Raw genomic sequence first — 19,050 nt, 5'->3', positions numbered from 1 at the left:
ACTTTATGACAAAAGTAGTAATCACAAGGCTGTAACTAAAACCAGTTTGACCTCTGTCTTTAAAAAATAACAGTACAAAACACACAGAATAATGTGTTGAATGATGTTTTGTGTCGTGTGTGTGTGTGTGATAACTTGCCTCCAGCGGGCACAGCCGCTCCGGTTCCTCCAGCTCCAGGACCTCCGCCTGCCCCGAGCACAGGTCCTCCTGCTCCTATTCACACACACACACACACACAATGCCTGGACATTAATATAAAATATGAATATACAATTTCAGTTCTGCTGTTATTTAAGCACATGTTAAGTACAGATTGTCATATTTGTTGATGGTTTTTCTTAGAAATATTATAACAACTAAAATGCCATACATTTTGTATAGAAAATTATCTTTTAGTTCAAACATACATACAATTATTCAACTCGACATGCTGCTGGAGGTTATTTTATTTTACCCAGGGCACTCTCTCAAGGTACAGTATTATATAGAGCTATGAAGGATTGGAATGCCCTTCCGGTATTATGTTATACAACAAAGAAACATGGTTAGTTTTAAAATGAAACTAAGAGATTATTATTTTGATCGCAATTTTGACCATTAGTAGCATATATTTGTAAATTAGGTCCTGGTATCCTTGTTGTGCAGTGATTCAATGTAGGAGCAGGTAATATATGTTAAGTGTTTGTCTTGGATGTTTTGTTTTGTATGTGTATGTATTAAGTATGTGTTTTCTGTATGTATTTTTGTTTTTACGTATTAATGTGTTGTGTGTTAATGGTTTGTATTGATGAAAAGACCCCAGAAAGAATAGCTGCTGCGTGGCAAAAGCTAATGGGGATCTAAATAAACAAAACAAAACTGTTAAACTCACAGTTAGTTGAACACTAATGCAACACAACTTCTCTGTAGCTGTTTATCCACTGACCACTAGAGGGCCCCGTGATACAGAGCAGAAGTAAAGAGCAGGTTTGTGTCTGGGGCTCCTCAGCAGGGAGCCAGACCCTTCAACTGACCAGCGGTACTGAGAGTAGCTAATCTGGTCCTACTAGTCTGTCATCACCACATGATCAAAAGCAACATGGCCGATGTTTAATCTAATCAGGAGCGGCAGCCTGCATGCATGGCATTTGCCTTGCCTCATCAAATGCCTCATTTCTTTGGCTATCCCCATCGTGGAGGAAATGAGCTGTCAGCCTCACTTGTAAGAGACTTTGGCAGCAGAATAAAACACATCCATTTATTTGTTTAAACCGTTTTTTTTCTCTTCTCTCTTTCATTTTTTAATCTTAAATTCCCCATACTTTTGCCGGACAGACGTTGCGCACTGCCTGTAAGTATGTGGCCTGGGAGATTCGGTGAGTAAAAGTTTGGCAAAGGGATGTTATGTTTTATCTGTGCTCTTTCAGAGGAACGGGTTGTTATTTTGAGTGTCATGAAAAGAGCGCAGACTGATTCTGGGGACTCGAAGGTTTCGTCATTGCCAACCAATACTTAAAGAGTATAGGCTCGTTGCCATAGTGCAGTCCTGGCCATGAGCAGACCCTCCAGAGTCCACGCTTAATCAGCTTGTCTAATTTAAAGCAAATCATGTGCACACGGAGAGCGCAGAGCTTTAAGGTCGTGCTCGGGCTCGGCTGAAGTTCAAACTGTCCGGGGTTTGCAGGTACATGATAAAATTGTACATGTGCCTGCCAAACTGTGTTTTTCATGCTGAGTTACTATTAATGTGAAACATTCATTTTGGCTTTCTCACAACATGCAAGCATGCCGATCTTTCAAAAAAGTTCTGAAAGGCTTCGTGTCAGTATTCGATACAGTTCAAGATTGTACAGTAGTCTGTCATCGGGCCAGGAATGAGATTACCTCCTTGTGGTAGCAGATGGCCTCCTGCACCTGTGGAACAAGCAGCATTTCGGCAGTATTTGTTAATACCAGAGATTTAGGGTTTAACAATCAAAGAGCATTAGAAGAAATCTGCTTTTTTTTTGTTTTTTTGTTTTTAATGACACAGCAGGAAGTGATTTTAGTGTGGGACAATGCCAGGAAGGCAGGAAGATGAGCACTGCAGCCTGTGTGAAGACGAAGGTGACGATCCATCTAAATATTACACACCATGGATCTTTCAGCACAAGCCAAAGAGCCAAAGTTAGGAACCTTGAATCTCAGGCTCAAGAGTTTTCTACGGAGAGGTTGAAACTGATCACTCCCCGCAATCAAAACAAACAACTCAAAACAAGTAAGTGGAACATAATCAGCGGTTTACGCCAACAACCGATATTCCATCATCGTGTTTGATGACCCCCAGTTTCCATCCCCATCAGTGAGCCCTCGGCGCTGCACTTTGTTTAGAAATCAGGGGGAAAAGCACTCCACTGACTGTGATCTCTTCACTTTTGTTTGCGTCCAAAGGAGGAATCCATAAACAAAAGATGTCAGGATTCAAACCCACAGCAAGTAACGTGATGCACGCACGCCTCTTACATTCTTAATAAAGTCATAAGAGATACATCAATATTTAATATCTGGTTTGTGTTGTGTTGTTGTGCAATCCATTTCTTCTAAATCACTGTTCCTGACATATTAGAAATGATTTGATCAGAGTTCAGTTTCTTGTGTAAATATACTCCAGGCAGCAAAGCCCTCAGAGGTCCGCTCCAGTAGAGCTACAAAACACACCAGAGGCCTGACACACACACACACACCCTCATCTCTCCCTTTCTTTTGAGAAAACTGGACAAACATCAACACGTCTGGGGTCTGGATGAAGAAAAACCAATATGGCAAAATGTGAAATTGCGTTAAAAATGCATTTCACTGCATTAGACGTTTAAGTAAAAAAAATGAAGGTGTACAGTACCTCTTTTGGCAGCTTTTTGTCCAACTCCTGGGAAGAAACCCCCAGCGCCTCCACCATATCCTCCATAACCACCTAAATGATATGAATAGACAAAGGTGAGCAAACTTTTACAAGATATTTTATATCTTTGTTGTGAAGCCTAGTTGTGAGAATTAATATGTCTTATTAGACTCAGAATATCATTTTCTAACCTGCTGCCATTTACATTCTACACCTTTGCTTGGACATACAACCAGTTCTCATTTTATTTCCAGTGTGAAAATACTCACCAAGTCCACCAGCCCCAAGTCCACCAGCTCCTAGATTGCCATAACCTTGATGGGAAAGAAAATGAAATGAGAAAGAAATAAAGTACAGATGTGTCACGGAAAGTCAAGGAAAAAAGACAACATTCGTGTAACTTTATTATAGCTCCAGCTATAATGAGTTATAAGTAAATTATTCAGCAGTAATTACCCTTCAATAAAAACAACCCATCACTCAATCTTTCATCAAAACATTTTCCCAGGGCCTGCAAGTACTACAAACTCCAGATGAAAAAAATAATATATAAAAAAATCGAGTATATGAAATATGACAAAGTCATGTGTGCGTAATTAAATGTGATTGAAAACACTCACATTTATGTTTCTAGAGCCAAGGACTGCACCTTAGGCACAGGGGAGAGAGCTGACCCCCACTGAATAAGAAACATGATAGACATAACATGGTTGTCTTCTGCTTATGCTGTATTCTAAACACTGGAGGTAGCAGTCTGTTCTGTGTGAGACAAAAAGCCCCAAACTAATCCATGGGCGGCAAAAACTTTTGGCCTGACTTGGTGTATGAATAAAGTCATATCCCTGCTTGGGTCTCTGCATACTACGAGTCCAAAAAATGTGAGAACAAGATAGGGAAATGGAAAAAGTGGGGAAAGGACATGGAACGCATCGCTCACCACCTGCATGTATTGAGAAAGACCGGAAGACCCTTAAAATCAGGAGCCCACTGTGCAGGAGATCATTTAGGGAATATTGAAGTACATTATGTCATTAATATGTTCTGTTATTTCTGCCAGAAATCTTGAAACGTGTGCATTCATAATTGCCATTGGAAGACAAAATTGAAAAAATGTTCTTGGTTGCTTTGGTTGTGTGTCGTGGCCCCGGCTCAAATAAACAGATAAAAACCAACTGCTAAGGTTCCTAGAGGAGTGAAGAATCAAGTGGATGTCACGCCTGGATGTAAAAATTAAAAAATCTAAAAAGAAAACATAATCAGAAAACATAACTTCACTGACCTTTGATTTGTCAGACATGGAAAGTACAAGTCTTTTCAATGAAAAAAAAAAGAAAAAGCAATTGACGGTGACATATTATTCAAATCTAGATTGGTTAAGTTGAACACAATTACTTCCAGATAACTGCTTAAATGATAAATGCCTACCCTGAAGAACTATAACACATGGGACGCCATATGTTTCTGAACTGCTGGTCACATGATTCTTTTGTATTGCAAAAAGCTGCGAGTTGAACAAGTTCCCCCAATCAGACACAAACACACAGGGCTAATGATTGTTTCTGGAAGAAGAAAAAAAAAAAGGAAAAAGGGGAGAAATGTAAATAGAGCCAACACACTTATGTCCACCAAGGAACTTGTTTTCATCAACACTTGGAAGCCAAAAACATCTGGGGTGAGAACAACTTCACATGGGAAACGAGCCGAACCGAGAGAGAGAGAGAGAGAGGATGACAGTCCATCAAACAGTGTCCGAAGTGCAGGTACTAATAGTGACGAGGAAGAGGAAAGTGAGATGGAGAGATGGAAGATGGAAGTGCGGTGTTTCATGACCCAGGCAAAACAAATGTGGGCACCGGCTCTGCCAAGGGGCTTGGCTGGCAAACAAGGCCGAGCATGCAACGCGAGCCCAGGCGCTAAGCTATGTAAGCGTCCTTGTGCTTAATCCATCACCTTCGACGCGTTCGGCTCGATTCTCCCCGATTGCTCAACCATCCCCGGCCCAGACACACCTTGAAGCAATAATAACAGCAATCAATTCTTATATAAATCAGACTGATCTAGGGCTTTCTCTTTCTCCCAGTGCCTCGCGCTCCTCTGACACAAGGAATTTGTATCATTTGTCTCATTTTTTTATCAGCGAAGCTCCACATACCGTAAAAAAAACGCTCAGGAATTGACAGAAAACTGACACAAAACAAATGAGTTACAAGATATATGGGACGCTGCAGATGCTCAAATAAAAAGACCCTTGAAATAACCGTGCGCTGGCTCCAGGAGTTGCGTTAAAGCGGCGGTGCTGTCTGCTCTCGTGACGTGTTAGTAACGCGATTGTCGGTGCGATTGTTTGGAAATATACGACGCAGCCTTGCGCAAACGGAGAGATTAGGGATGTCAAAGGAAGACACGAGCGCCAAAGAGGAGAGAGAGTGAAGACAGCCAGACCCCGTGGAGACGTTTAGCTGATTCATCCGTCATCTGGCCCACCTGCGCTCACATGTGCATGACCCAACCTGGCCCTGGCAGCCACAGTCCACCATGCAGCAACCTGCCACGTCGAGTCGAGCCGCCGGGCCTCTGATTTGAGATGAGGAGACAAGATGCAGACCCGCAGAAGTGTCTATGTGTGTGTGTGTATGTGTGTGTGCGTGTGACCATGAGTCCAGGCCTTGGGCAGACATGAGGTTCAGACATGGAAGAAAGGAAGAGAGGCTTTATTTTCTGCGGTTCTGACATCACTAGACACAGGGAAAATAAAATGCGCTCATGTGAAAAAAATACTACCCCGGGGGGTTGTTGTGTGTTTTTCAGGGTCGCTGTGAGAGAGAGAGGACACGCTAAGAAAAATCTGGACTTTTTGCCGGACCTGGCGTTTCCAAGCGCTGATTGTATTTTTGGGAGATGGAGATGGAGGAGTCGGGTGTTTTTGTACAAAAAGCTCTCTGTTTAGCCGTATTTACACCATCCTGTCAGCTCTAAGGAGCATGCTTTTGTTGGACTGCCATCATTACAGCACGTCAGCTCACACAAATAGCCCTGTCTTAGCTCACACATTATTGGAAGTCTACACCAATGTTGTTTGTTGTCATGAACCACACACATGGAAAGTCTGCACGGCGACCTTGATAGCCAATCACTGCTTTTCTTTGGTGCTGCTCCCAGTATTTAGTTGATTGCTGACAAGCCGGGGGGATTTCTGCCCCGCTAATGTAGTGGCTAATTTTTTTCTCGGTGACCCTCAAGGCAAAGTGGGAAGCCTGGGAGACCACTTGAAACGCCAGCTGCCTTTGGACCTTGGACAAAGGAACCCTACAAAAGGTCAGTGCTCTGAATACAAGATGGAAGGGACAGAAACCTAATACTACACAGGAGGGAGAACTGGGGGCCAAGGAAATTGGAAGGTAAGTGATGCAGTAAAGCAATGCATCATAGTTTCCTCCATTTAGATTTCTAAAAAAAAAAAAAAAAAAAGTGACAGAAACATGGTTTACTAGCCAGTTTCCATTCAGAAAAGACCACTGGCTTTCACAGCTGTAAGTGGACAAGTGCACCAGCAGCAGCAGCAGGTTGTCAAGGTGAAATTTGGGATGGTGCATGTGGTGGCAAATAATTGAGCGTCACCCAGCAGCGGCGGTGATTCATTCGCGGCCGGTCGCTGGTTGGGGGGGGGGGGAAATGACCTCAGCGAAGTGTAAACACACACACAAGAACCTTCTCCGACACAAAGAGGAGTCTTGTTTTCAGATGGATCGAAAATGTGACGAGAGGATGAGGCTACCGTAATCCACCGCCGCCTCCTGCTGCAACCGTGTCAAGTGCCTCGGTGTTTTAAAAAAAAATGAAGACTGACGCTGGACCGAGTGGACCTTCAGCCGCCACCAGTCATGTTCTCCAACAACTCCGGGTCCAGTGCAAAGCGGTGGACATGAGCCAGTGTGAACAGGAATATCTGGTTTCAATCTTACCACTGAAATGTCTCGCTCATTTTGGGGTTAGGTAAGGTAATCGTCTGTTTCAGAACCAGAGGAATACAAGAGACATTAATCAAAAACATTGTTTTCGCCTCTCGGTCTCGGTCTCGTTCTCCTGCTCTTGTTTTTCCCCCCCGATTCTTCGCCTCCCCCCCCCCCCCCCCCCCCCCCCTCGCTCCCGTCTCCTCCAAACGCTGTCTACGAGGTTGCGTTGACCAGACACGAGGTGTTAATGGCAGCAACCAGAGGAAGCCAAACGTGAGAAGTGAAAGACGGATTTGCTCGCTCATTTCCATCTCCTCCTTACCCCCCCCCACCTCCTTCTCTATCCCCCTTTCTCTCTGCTTTGTGAACCAGCTGGGCCTGGTGAAGGGTTTAATTTAAGAGAGCAAAGAATTCCATGGCAGAGGTCCACCGGTACTGACGGCAGACGCTCGGAAAGCAGACTTTGGAGCTGGAGCGCTGGAATGTCCAGGAAATTTTTTTTGCAACTTGTTTCTCATCGTATTCTCGGTTTTAGCACATATTTAATCAGGCGAGCGGTCGAAGACCAAATGTTTATTTACTGAGAAGCCAAGGGAGGAGATAACAACCCACATGTCTCTTCCATCTCTCTGAGTGACATGGAAACCAGGATGAAAGTAGTGTAGTAAGAATCACTGGAGAGGCTGCAGAAGAGTGAAAAAACTGGGGCTTGTGTTCGGCTAAATCAGTGTTTTTCAACCTTGGGGTCGTGGCCCCATGTGGGGTCACCTGGAATTCAAATGGGGTCCCCTGAAAAAATGACAGATAATTATTTTTTTTTAAACTAATTATTATTCTTTTTAAAATTATGATTAAAAACACCACACACAATCTTTAACAACTGTATTCTATACTTTCACTTTCTCAAATTTAAATTGAGCATCTTGATTGACGGCCGTGGGGTCACCAGAAATTTGTGATGTCAAAATGGGGTCACCTAAAAGTCAAAAAAGGTTGGGAAACGCTGAGCTAAATACTGGATTTACTGTAAAACCATTACAATCCACAAACATGCAAAGAGCAAAAGGCTAGAGGCAGTAATACAAATGCTGCAATTTTCTTAAATGTGACGGAAACTCTTGATGACAGCTCCATCCTCAAAGGCTCCTCTGGACGTCAACCCCCTCCTCCTAGCAGCTTCAACACTTTACTATGACTGACAGGCCGATACCGTTCTTAGGCTATGGTCCCATATAAATTCTCACTTTGAAAGCTAAGCCCATCATTATGTCCTTCACTGTCATGACACCAGATTTTTTATCAGTATCAAATTATCACACTGTTCCACTTCCAAGTCGGTGGATAGATTGCATGCATTCCTACGCGGTGACGCAGCAGGGACAAGCTGCATGGATGAAAGCGGCGGATGATGCGCGGCGCTGCAGTGGTTCCAGATCGCGTGAGACAAGTGGACGCACTCCCGCCCCGCAACCTCCCTCTCCCTCTCCCGTGACCTCCCCCTGCTCCTTGTCACTAACAGGTTCTCTGAGCTGTCAGTCACACGGCGGCTCCGAGCTGTGAGAAGCAGGACCATGTTGGACTAATTAACCATTCACACAGTCACGGCGCTACACACACCAAGCTCTCTCTCTCTCTCTCTCTCTCTCTGTCTCTTTCTCTCTTTCTCTCTCTCTCTCGCCAGCCGACTTTGGCGGCAAGCCTTTTATTGTTTTCGCTTTTCCTTTTCCATGGAGTCATTGACACTATCAATGAGAGGTCCCAAAGCCTCAGACTCTCCACTTTGCCAAATGACCCCAAGTGCAGAGCTGTCAGAGTTCCTACAGACAAACAAGGACAGGGTCTAAAGGTTGCCTCATACCTCCGGCAGCTTCGCTCGTAGAAACAGTAGGCTTGGGCGATACCTTCAAACTTCCTCCACATTTTACCGCGGTATACGGTATATTACCGTGACTAATTAAAAATGATGATGTAAGTGGCATTACCAAACATTGTGTCTTGTGTCTTCACCATTCAGAAACTGAATACTAGGGCTAAACATTAGCAGACCAAAATGTCATTGGTCGATTCGTCGCAGGAAAAAAAACAAAAACATTTGGAGCCCTGTCTTGTCAAAATTATGTCAAAATCAATATGACTGAACTGTATATGAAAGGCTATAGGGCTTTTAATTTGAAGGGCCATACATACATACAAACATATTAAACTAACTGGAAATTCAACTGGAAATTCAACCACACATAAGTGCTACTAATCAATTTTAGACATTAAATGACTTTTATTTAATATTTAATCCCTATCTCCTATATAAGTGCATTGCATTTTTTCATGACGGTATTGAAACTGATACCGTTGCTATTTTTAAACACCTGCAGTATTACGGTATTACCGTGGGCTAATACCGCCCAAGCCTAAAACAAAGCTGGACTTCCAAACTGCTATGTCAGTGTAATCACTGTTGGTATGGGTGGTCATTATTTTTTACTTTTATAGAGGTAAAGCTCCGTTTGGCTCGGTGGAAAGCACTCACACTCTGAAGGGTCTCACCACCACCAGCCCACGCACCTGGGCATCAGAACACACACACGCATGATTTCTGAGGCTTACAAATGGCTCCAAATTGACGGCGACTGTAAAAGTCACCATTACACGTTAATGCGGTTTACAAGCGCGGGCCAACGAGCCAAAACCCGGGGCTGCCTTTGCCCTGTGACGTCTGAGCGCATGGCTTACTTCAAACACATCTGTGCGAAAAGACCATTACGCACGGTCCGGTGCCTGAATTCAAACTGCGCTAATTTGTACGCCGTGGCATTATGATTACACCACCACATCCACAGACCTTTGTGATGTCATTGTGTATGCTACGAGTCAGACGGAGCAGAACATGCTATGCTATAAGCTTTCAAACCTGACAAACATTTCTCTCTCCCCGTTGCTTGTTTCTGCGAGAGGTGAGAGTCTCTGCTTTTCTACTTTTCATCCACTTCTAAAAGGAATGTCACAGTTGCTCTGCCAACACCGAGCCCCTGTAGATGTCTGAAGAGTATCCTTAACCCGGAGCTCATACCATCGCCCATTTTAGCTTGGCACACTCACTTGAAGTATGTGCATAAAGGCATGCAGACAAGGTAGAGACAGACTGCAAAGCATTAGAGAAGCAAGAACACATTACAGTACATGCTTTTTTTTTGGAAAATCTGCTCATTCATGATCAAAATGTTCCATGTGTAGAGGAGTTCACCTCTGAGAAAGTTACGTATAGGCTGCGAAAACCTGTCAACAAAAACGCATTCTGCCGCCATGGTATGTTAGAGTTGGCCAAGAATGTTTCCTCCCCCAGATGGTCCACATATGCATCGACCCGCTATTCCTCTGAATACTTTTCTGACAACTCAGGGTTGGGAAAAGAGACAAGTGTTCGACAGGTTGGCTCCAATCAAAACATGCGAATTCAAACACTGACGTTAGATTCATTGAGCCGTCCTCAAAAGCATTTTCCACGTTCCTCTGTCATTATATCAGCTCTGATCACTGTGAGACATTCGAGATGCTCCACAAAAGAAACCAATTATGAACAAAAAAAGGAGATAAATTACATTGTTGATAGTGAAAAAGCTTATCTGGCTTTTTATTATTTAGATTGCATATGACATGTATGCAGTGGTATTGCTACATAAGGATTTACATATATAGGCCTGAATGGCCAGAGGTAAAAGCCACTTATCTCCAAACATAATGTATCATCATCTCTACAGTACATATGATCATAATCAGCCATGTCTCCAACATGGTCATGTATATACTGTACTGTATGCACCTTTTACCCTCTATCACCTCCAGCCAAACTCCTCCGATGTGGAACACATGCTGTGTAATCAACTTGCACAATTAATCTGCTGTAAATGAAAATCTGAACTCAATTAATTGAGAAAACATCGTTGTAATTGGTTCGTCAGCCACACATACACAAATCTGGTTCTCTGATCTAACTGGTTTCAGTCCACTTCACCCAATGACTACAACAAGGTTTTTCAAGCCCTGATCTGTCTTCATGGACTCTTAGGGAAATAAGAGCAATGAATTTCCCCCATCACTATATAAACAACACTTAGACCACGCTGCCAGATGGACGAGGATAGTGGTCTACGCTCCAGACCTGCTGGCAATCGGAGCAGGGGAGAGGTTGTGAGACTGTGCCAAGGGATGGCTCATCATCTAACACGGTGAACATGGGAAAAAAAAAAAAAACCCACACTGGTGGTAACTTGCTCACCAGAGAACAACATGACAGAGAAACAGGCTGGTGAAGCGGCTGTGGAGCTGTTACTGAGTCATAGTGAAAGTATTGGTTCAGCACGGGGGGGGGGGAAATACCACAGACAGTTAGAAAGTGTAATGTGTGGCATGCGTGAGTGATTAGAAAGGCAATAAAAACTAATAAAGCCCTTATCTTATCTCGCTTTTACTCTGATATAAATTTAATTCTCAAGATGAATTAGTGAGATCCTGCAGATGCTATAATAACAACAACATCTGGTGAAATCATACAGTACGAGAAAAATTGTTTGGGAAGTTAACAGGCATTTCCAATGTGAACAAATAAGCTGTGTTGGCTGCGTGCATATATTGGGTGGGCTGTGGAGTCGAGCGAGGCAGCAGCGGAGGCAGTGTGGGTTTGATATTTAAAAAAAAAGTTTCCTCTGCAGACAGCTCGGGTTCCAACGTGCTGAAAAGCTTGGCACGGACGCTCAGTGTACGACAGATGGAGGAAAAGAAAAAGGTGGGCAAGAATAGAAGGACGAGCCGAACAAGCAGAAGTCGATTTACGGTGTGTTTCTCTACGCTGGGAGGGAAACGCTACGTCCCCAAACTAATGTTCAAACACATATTATTAAGTATTTAGATGTGCTCAAACTGATGCACATTTTGCATACAGATGCTTCCAGTCCCTGACAGCTCAGCGGACAGGTCTGAGCTCCAGTAATGAAAAACATATGTGCTCCTGGAGACTGAATCCCCCTCCAAGCTCATCTTCTTTTGGCTAAACACTTTCATCCTCACCTCAATCTATCAGTCTCCCTTCTTCTTTCAGCGAGCTCTCTAAGCATGTGTGTTGCACGGACAAAATATGCATACAGTACGATGTTTTGTGTGTTTGTATGTGTGTGTGTGTGTGTGTGTGTTGGTGAATGATGGAGTACGAGGATGACACGCAGTATATACGGTACGTTTGCATGAGTTATCGCTCCGTTCGTTCCATCCTCCTCGCTTCACGCCGTCTCTCTCCCTCTGTCCTCCCCATGTCTATTCTATCTTTCCACTTCTCGGCCGATCCCTCCACTCTTCCTGTTGTGAACCGGGCGAGTATACGCTTAGTGCTTCTTCAAACGGTGACCCTGACATGAACCAAGGGGGGTTTGAAAACGGACCAACAGAATCAGGTGGACAGACGAAGCCATAAAGTGAGAAACAACATCGACGCAGTTGGTCACAGGCTGTGAAAACTCAAACCCACCCACACATGGTGTGCGATGGGAAGCCACGGCTGCAGGTCGGGCCTGTCGTCACCGAAATCAGGCTCCAAAACTTTCAGAACAGCATCAGAAAACACACTGTAATCCATCATTTTAAATTATATGTGTAATGCAGTTTGTACAAGCGCAATTTTATTTAGCATCTAATTGTCGGGAACATTTTCTCCATTTTATTTCATTACCTGATGAAATAAAATGAGCTCAAATTGATATGTTTATCCAGCAGCAGTGAAGGGCCAAAATAAAGGTGAGGCAGGAAGTGTGGACTATATACACCCAGCTACTAGTTTATTTGGCACACTTATCTACAACTAATGCGCTCTAATAGAACAGCCATGCAATAAATCCTGCCTTTGTGAAGTCTGTTAGGAGGCTGTAGGTTTTGGTGCTGTTGAGCTGTTAGGATGAGTAGGCTCGTGTTAACAAGCAGGGATGGTCTTCCATGGTGGCATGGGGAGGCACCTGTTCTGGTTATTCTGCATACATTGACTGACTGTTGCACAAAACACTGAGATGTTTATTGTAGCTATTGAGCTGAGCTCTTACTGTACTACTGGATAAGAATATAAGATATTGCTGTTCATTGTGAGAATTTATCATGTTGCTTATTCTGCTTTTTGTTTATAACATAGAGTTGATTATTGATTGATTATAATCTTAATGTTGAAAAGGTCATATAGGCATCATAGGCATAGGCATTAATGCTGCCAATAAAAGCAAGATGAAGACATAGGCTACTGTAAACAGTGTGTAACTGTACAATATAAATACTGAAGAGAGCAATCAGTGGCAGCCTTCATTTTTGTTACTTTTGGGCAGCCCCCCCAGATTCACTGTTGTTACCCCCTGTGCCCCCCACCAGAAAATACTCTGGACCCGCCCCTGTTAACAACTAAGCTCATAATATCAGCTTTATTTTGCTCTTATGGCCTGCTGAGGGAAACACTGGGGGACAGAGAGCCCACATTTTTTCTGGGAACTGTTAAAACCAACTTCCTTCTGATTGGTTTTCTTTTGGGCCGACTACAAAACAACAAAATTCACACCTGAACATTAATGACTTACGCCGTGTGGGCTTCCCCCTCACGGGGCTTATGATGCAAAAGTTTAGGGAGGCCCGAAAACAACCCACTGCCAGGCAGCCTTCAGTGACTTTCCTTTAGTTATTGCCATTTTCGTTCGCACACAGACTTTACGAGCCTACACACTAATAAAGAGCCGAGTGCCAGCCATGTTCCAAATACTATACATACTCACTCATAATGGGGATCGGCAATTGTTAGAGACTCAACGGCAGCTGTAGTATATTCAATGCAATTATTATATGGTGTCTAGGCAGGTGGCACGGTGTTATGGTGGTGAGCACTGTTGCCTCTAAGCAAGAAGGTTTGATTCCTGGGGCTTTCTCTGTGGGTTCTCCAGCTTCCCCACAGTCTAAAGACAAACTGTACAGTGGGTTGACTGGTGACTTTTGATTGCCTGTAGGTTTAATGTTCCCACAGCCCTATGTTCCCTCAGCCCTATGTTCCCACAGCCCTATGTTCCCTCATTTCTAAGTTTTTTTTTCTTTCCAAAATTAGGCCCTATGTTCCCACATTTCCTTTATGATCGATTCAGATTTTTATCCCCATTTCTAGGTAGCTGCTTGGTAACATTAGCGCCATTCGGTTAATAGCGGTAACTCGACCACTGTTCGAGCAAGGGAAAACAAGCTTCTGTGGGGGGGGGGGGGGGTTTGAATCATCCCTTTAAAATAAAAATGACTTGACTTAGAATTTCATTTTGAGAAAATTCTTAGAAATAAGAAAAATCTTAGAAATGAGGCAACATAAACCTGTGGGAACATAGGGCCTAATTTTCAGTGAAAAAAATTTTCTTAGAAATGAGGGAACATAGGGCTGTGGGATCATTGGGCTGTGGGAACATAGGGCTGACCCCGTATGGGGATCCTGACTGCTCGTGTACTTTTTCATTGCTCTACAGTAAAGTGAACAAAGTGCTGTGTAACATTGTGATCAGTTTTCAGACAGTGAGAAAAATAAATTGTCCTCAATTTGTATCGGTCGGAGTCCACTGGCAAAGAGACACACTGTGAGACATGTGAGATGTCCAGATGCATTCCTTCTCAATCTACACCAGACTCTTGTAATTGGACAATAAAAAGCACAGCTACAGCTAAATCAGTAACCTCCGTGTTTCTCGTTAGTCCTCTTCACACTGCCTGAAAGTGACAAGAGGCGAGTCTTCCGAAGCCAAGTTTTGGGAATCACAGGGAGGGACTGAGTCCACCTTTGCTTGAGGGAACACAGGAAAGGAGACAGTGTCCAACAGCTGTTCAAAAGGAAGAGCTGCTCCCGCTCTCCAGCTTTCAGTGTATTGTCAAAGCTGGATGCTGACAGGCTTCACAATTAGTGTAAAATTTACAAGGTCTTGCATGAGCTACGCTGCAATTCACTGCAGTCACGCTACTCACATGGCCAGCTGCTGTTCTCCATTACTGGCCAGGCAAGGTGCGTATCTGGGGAATGCAATGTCACCGCTTGGCTTCGGCATGAGAGTGGTCATAGGAATGCAGCTCTCTGGATGTTTGTGTGAGTATAGTTTACCTTTGTTTGCACTTGTGTCTCTTTAGTAACAGGTTTGGTAACACTTTATAATATGTACACACTATTAAGCATTAGTTAAGCAATAATAAATACTGAATTCTTCATTTATAACGCATGAATACTCATTAGTACTGTATGTAGTTTATAAATCATGTTTATAAACTACATACTAATGAGTATTCATGCGTTATAAATGATGAATTCAGTATTTAATGCTTAAATGTGTACTTATTATAAAGTGTTACCACAGATTCCTGATGAATACTGTGTATAAGTGGTTATCAAAACAGGGATAATGATTTTCATTTTTCTTCCTGTTGTCTGTTTTGTGAGAGGTTTACCCAATGATGAGGTTAATTTGAATGACTCCAAGCAATATTCGTCTGACGGAGGAGAAATACATCACTCAATATGAATCATCACCTCTTCCCTTCCCTGGAACCAAGTCAGTGATTCCCCAACACAGTCACAGTCATTAAGCGGAACATATTACAGCCCCTTAGTGAATTTAAAGTCTCTTTCTTTGGTTTCAAAAATCTGTTAAGCCTCAGCTGACCTCTGGCTGTTCGCTCTGTGTTGGTTTGTTTGTTTTTACACTCAGCAGAGATTAGTGCGGAATGTGGAAAGGAACACCTGGACCCAAATTTTTTAGAAAAAACACCAGGAGCTGCTCTTTTACATTATAAATCGACTGCTTCCCTTTTTCCTCAATAACATAATTTCTGCCCCGGTGAAGGAGAAGGAGAAGGAGAAGGAGAAGGAGAAGGCATACAAAAGCACACAGATTATTTCCCAAGTAATGCTGTGCTGAATCCAGCCAAAGTCAACTTCCAGCATATACTGGATATTAGGTCATTTTCACACCGTGGCTCCTAAGGAACTCTGGTTTGAGGGCGGGGGTGTGGCTCTCCAGAGGGACCCTTCTGTAACGGGCTCCACGACTTATCAGGACTATAAGACGATGGCTTGATTGCTTATCTTTCTAAACACATACAGTAGAGGTACGCTTGAGATCAGTATCAGCGGTGCTTACGGAAATTAAATGATGGCTAAACATTGCTAAAGCACCGATACAGTGCAGTCTGAAACACAGCAAAGGAAAATATTTGCTGTACGGTATCGGAGAGACGGGCCGTGGTAAATTTCAACACGGAGGTTTCCAGATATTGTAAGGGTCTAACATTACAATAACATTAATCAGTGCTCTGGCACCATTGTTTGGCTGGCGTTGATGGCCGCTCGCACTCTGCCAATCATCACTCCTTAATACAGCTAAGGTGTAGGAGCAGCGGTCCCACCTAGAGGGGACGCCCCAAACAGCTGCCGAGCCAGTGTAAACCAACCCTGACGAAAACACGGGGGTGATAAGGAAAACTTGGTGACAACCAATCAAAAGACTGTTTCTGCGCTGAGTCTGTGCAGGTCTGTCGGTGCGAGGGTGTGATGTAGTCTATACATTAACCTACTTCATCCACCCAGAACAATACGCTCTGTTTCCTTCCTTTCCAAGCACTTAAACATCATATGTAATGCAGAGGAATTTTCCATGTTGTAAACAAAAGAAACCTGTTTCCCTCTTTCATTTCATTTTTTTCTCCTTTAAATGATTAATGTAATTGCACATTGTCCCTTATTAAACTAATAAACTAAACTAAACTAAACTCTTTTACAGAGGTGCTGTACATCATTCCTCTATAATGTAAACTGGACATGAACATAGTATGGCTTCAAAACATTTCAGAAAACTGTCAATAGCTCATTTTTTTCCACAAGGAAATCTAGATTTATTACAGTTTTTTATTTTTCAGTGATATTGCACTGCAAAAACTCTTACCAGGAACATTTGCCTTATAGTCGAAACAAATCTCATTATACTTAAAATAAGACTCATCACATTAAAAAAGTAGCTTGTTTTTAAGACACTTCTTACTAGGTTCTTACTAAGTTTTTCTTTCTTATTAAGTGGAAAGAGATTCATTTTGAGTAGAAATTAGACATTTTGACAAGAAATAAGACAAATATTTTTGGAAAGATTGCGAGTTTTTGCAGTGTGTTTTAATGCTTTACAGAAAGTTCCAACCTACCTGGTTTAGGAGGCTTTCCACCTTGTCCTGTAGGTTGAAAACAAGAGAAAGATGCTTGTGAGGCTTTTGCTCTGAAATATCAAAACCAAAATCTAATCTATGAGCATGTGTTACAGCTACAGTTTCCTGCAGCTTTTGCAACATTGTGAAATTGACTTTTTCAACCACAGTTTTTCTGCATTTCTGGCTTTTATTGGAAAGTTGATGGTGACGCTGACTGAGACACAAAACAGTTGGGAAAGAGGGCGATTATGACATTCAACAACGGTCCCCTGACAGAACCGAACCATGACGCTGTGGTTTTGTGGCACGTAGCGGCACGGTTTGTGTACCAGGCCACTCCAACAGCTACAAATGTTTGTCGAATGTTTGTCTTTGTGGAGACTTTTGTGCCTGCTTTTGATTAACGGCTGCGTCGCTGAACAAAGCAGCCTGAATATGGAAAATGACAACAGCTACTCGAAAGCAGCTGTTCACTGTTTGGCTTTCTTTAATAAACGAAATTATGGACTTTTTTCTTTTTGTTTTGGGGTTTTTTGTTTTAACTTCCTACCTGCGATGCCCAGTCCACCGGGTCCAACACCTCCTGGCACCAAACCACCTGCTCCTACGCCGTGGCCTCCACCTCCATAGCCTACAGAAATAAACACAGCCAGGTATGAATGTGATCAACACAGCCATCATCATCATTGTGGTCAACATTCATCAGCACCATCAACGGCGCTAACAGAGTTCATGTCATGTGGTCATATCACACTGTTACACTTATAGGAAAGGGTTTGTATGAGTGGAAGTTTCCAGGCCTAAAACCTCACAACATCTTCCAACAAAACTGGCTTAACGTCAGTTTGTGGCTCCAAACGCGTTGTTTATTTCCACAGTAATATACCGAGAGTTTAATTCTTGAGCTTGCAGTGGTTTGACAAGGAAGCCTCAACATGGATTTTCCACCGAATCTGACACAAATCAAAGCTGAGTGTCGACAGGGAGTTTCTCTTTAGAGCAGCATCTGTTTACATGCACACATCCAACTAACAACTTTGAACCCATGATTCAAATCTCAGCTTCACACATCTCCTCATATTAGGTCTTCCTGCGCTGATGGCTCAGTGGTCCTATAGCTAAAAACTGAAAAACGGCAAACGGGGTAAAACTTGTCAGAAAAATGGGAGTCGCAGCCATGTGCCAAGACACGATGTATGGCCGGTGATCTGCTGCTGGCATCTGCTATGCATGTGTGAAATGACAAGCACCAAATACTGTAGACTATGTGTGGCTGTGCATTAAATCCAATGGAGGAAAAATACATTCGATCAAACAATCAAAATACTCATTAGTATGTAGTTTATAAAAACAGTTAAAAATGTTTTACTCATCATTGATAAGCACTAATTGTATTTATAAACTACATACTAATGAGTATTCATGCGTTATAAATGAACAATTCAGTATTTATTAATGCTTAACTAATGCTTCATAGTGTGTACTTATTATAAAGTGTTACCTAAAGAGTTTATATATGGAGTTCAAGTAAAAAAAAAAATCACACATGAGTTTCTGTATTTAATTAAAAAGATAAATACATGATGAAAGAATAAAGTTCAATTGATTACTGAAACAACACATTAAGAACCATAATGCCTTCAACCGAACATTTCACTTATCACAAATTCACATCAGGGAGCAGGTGATCATTAAAAAACAAAAAAACAATTTAATTTATGACATAAAAACAGTTTTAATTCTTTCTTTCACGTTAGTCCTTGCACTGATTTGTGACAAACCAGATGTGATTCTTAAAATATGTAATTTATACACAGGAGGGGGGGGGGGGTCATAAATAATAAAATGTTTCTTTACTCACCTGCAGCTTTAGCTGGTTTATAGCCTGCAGGGACTCCTCCAGCACCTTGTAAAACAAACAGTCACACAATATGAAGTTAAGGTATGCCTGTACGTAGTGACGCAGCAGACAAGTGGCCGCTTCATCATCATCACACCAGCTGAACTTCACA

At 42.6% G+C, this 19,050-nt stretch overlaps 1 protein-coding gene across 1 annotated transcript in view; it reads right to left on the bottom strand.

Moving 5' to 3' along the window:
- Window positions 1-19,050, bottom strand: part of elna (elastin a) — a 61,140-nt gene that overhangs the window by 31,441 nt on the left and 10,649 nt on the right. The window contains exons 3-9 of the mRNA XM_083984802.1: window positions 18,900-18,944; window positions 17,589-17,669; window positions 17,036-17,062; window positions 3,128-3,172; window positions 2,859-2,930; window positions 1,865-1,894; window positions 140-214 (exon numbers count right to left, since the gene is read on the bottom strand). Coding sequence (XP_083840928.1) covers window positions 140-214; window positions 1,865-1,894; window positions 2,859-2,930; window positions 3,128-3,172; window positions 17,036-17,062; window positions 17,589-17,669; window positions 18,900-18,944 — 375 coding nt within the window. The remainder of the gene's footprint in view (window positions 1-139; window positions 215-1,864; window positions 1,895-2,858; window positions 2,931-3,127; window positions 3,173-17,035; window positions 17,063-17,588; window positions 17,670-18,899; window positions 18,945-19,050) is intronic.

Source organism: Trachurus trachurus, assembly GCF_905171665.1.
Source record: "Trachurus trachurus genome assembly, chromosome: 13".
NCBI lineage: Eukaryota > Metazoa > Chordata > Actinopteri > Carangiformes > Carangidae > Trachurus > Trachurus trachurus.
This window is presented reverse-complemented; position numbering and strand designations above follow the sequence as displayed.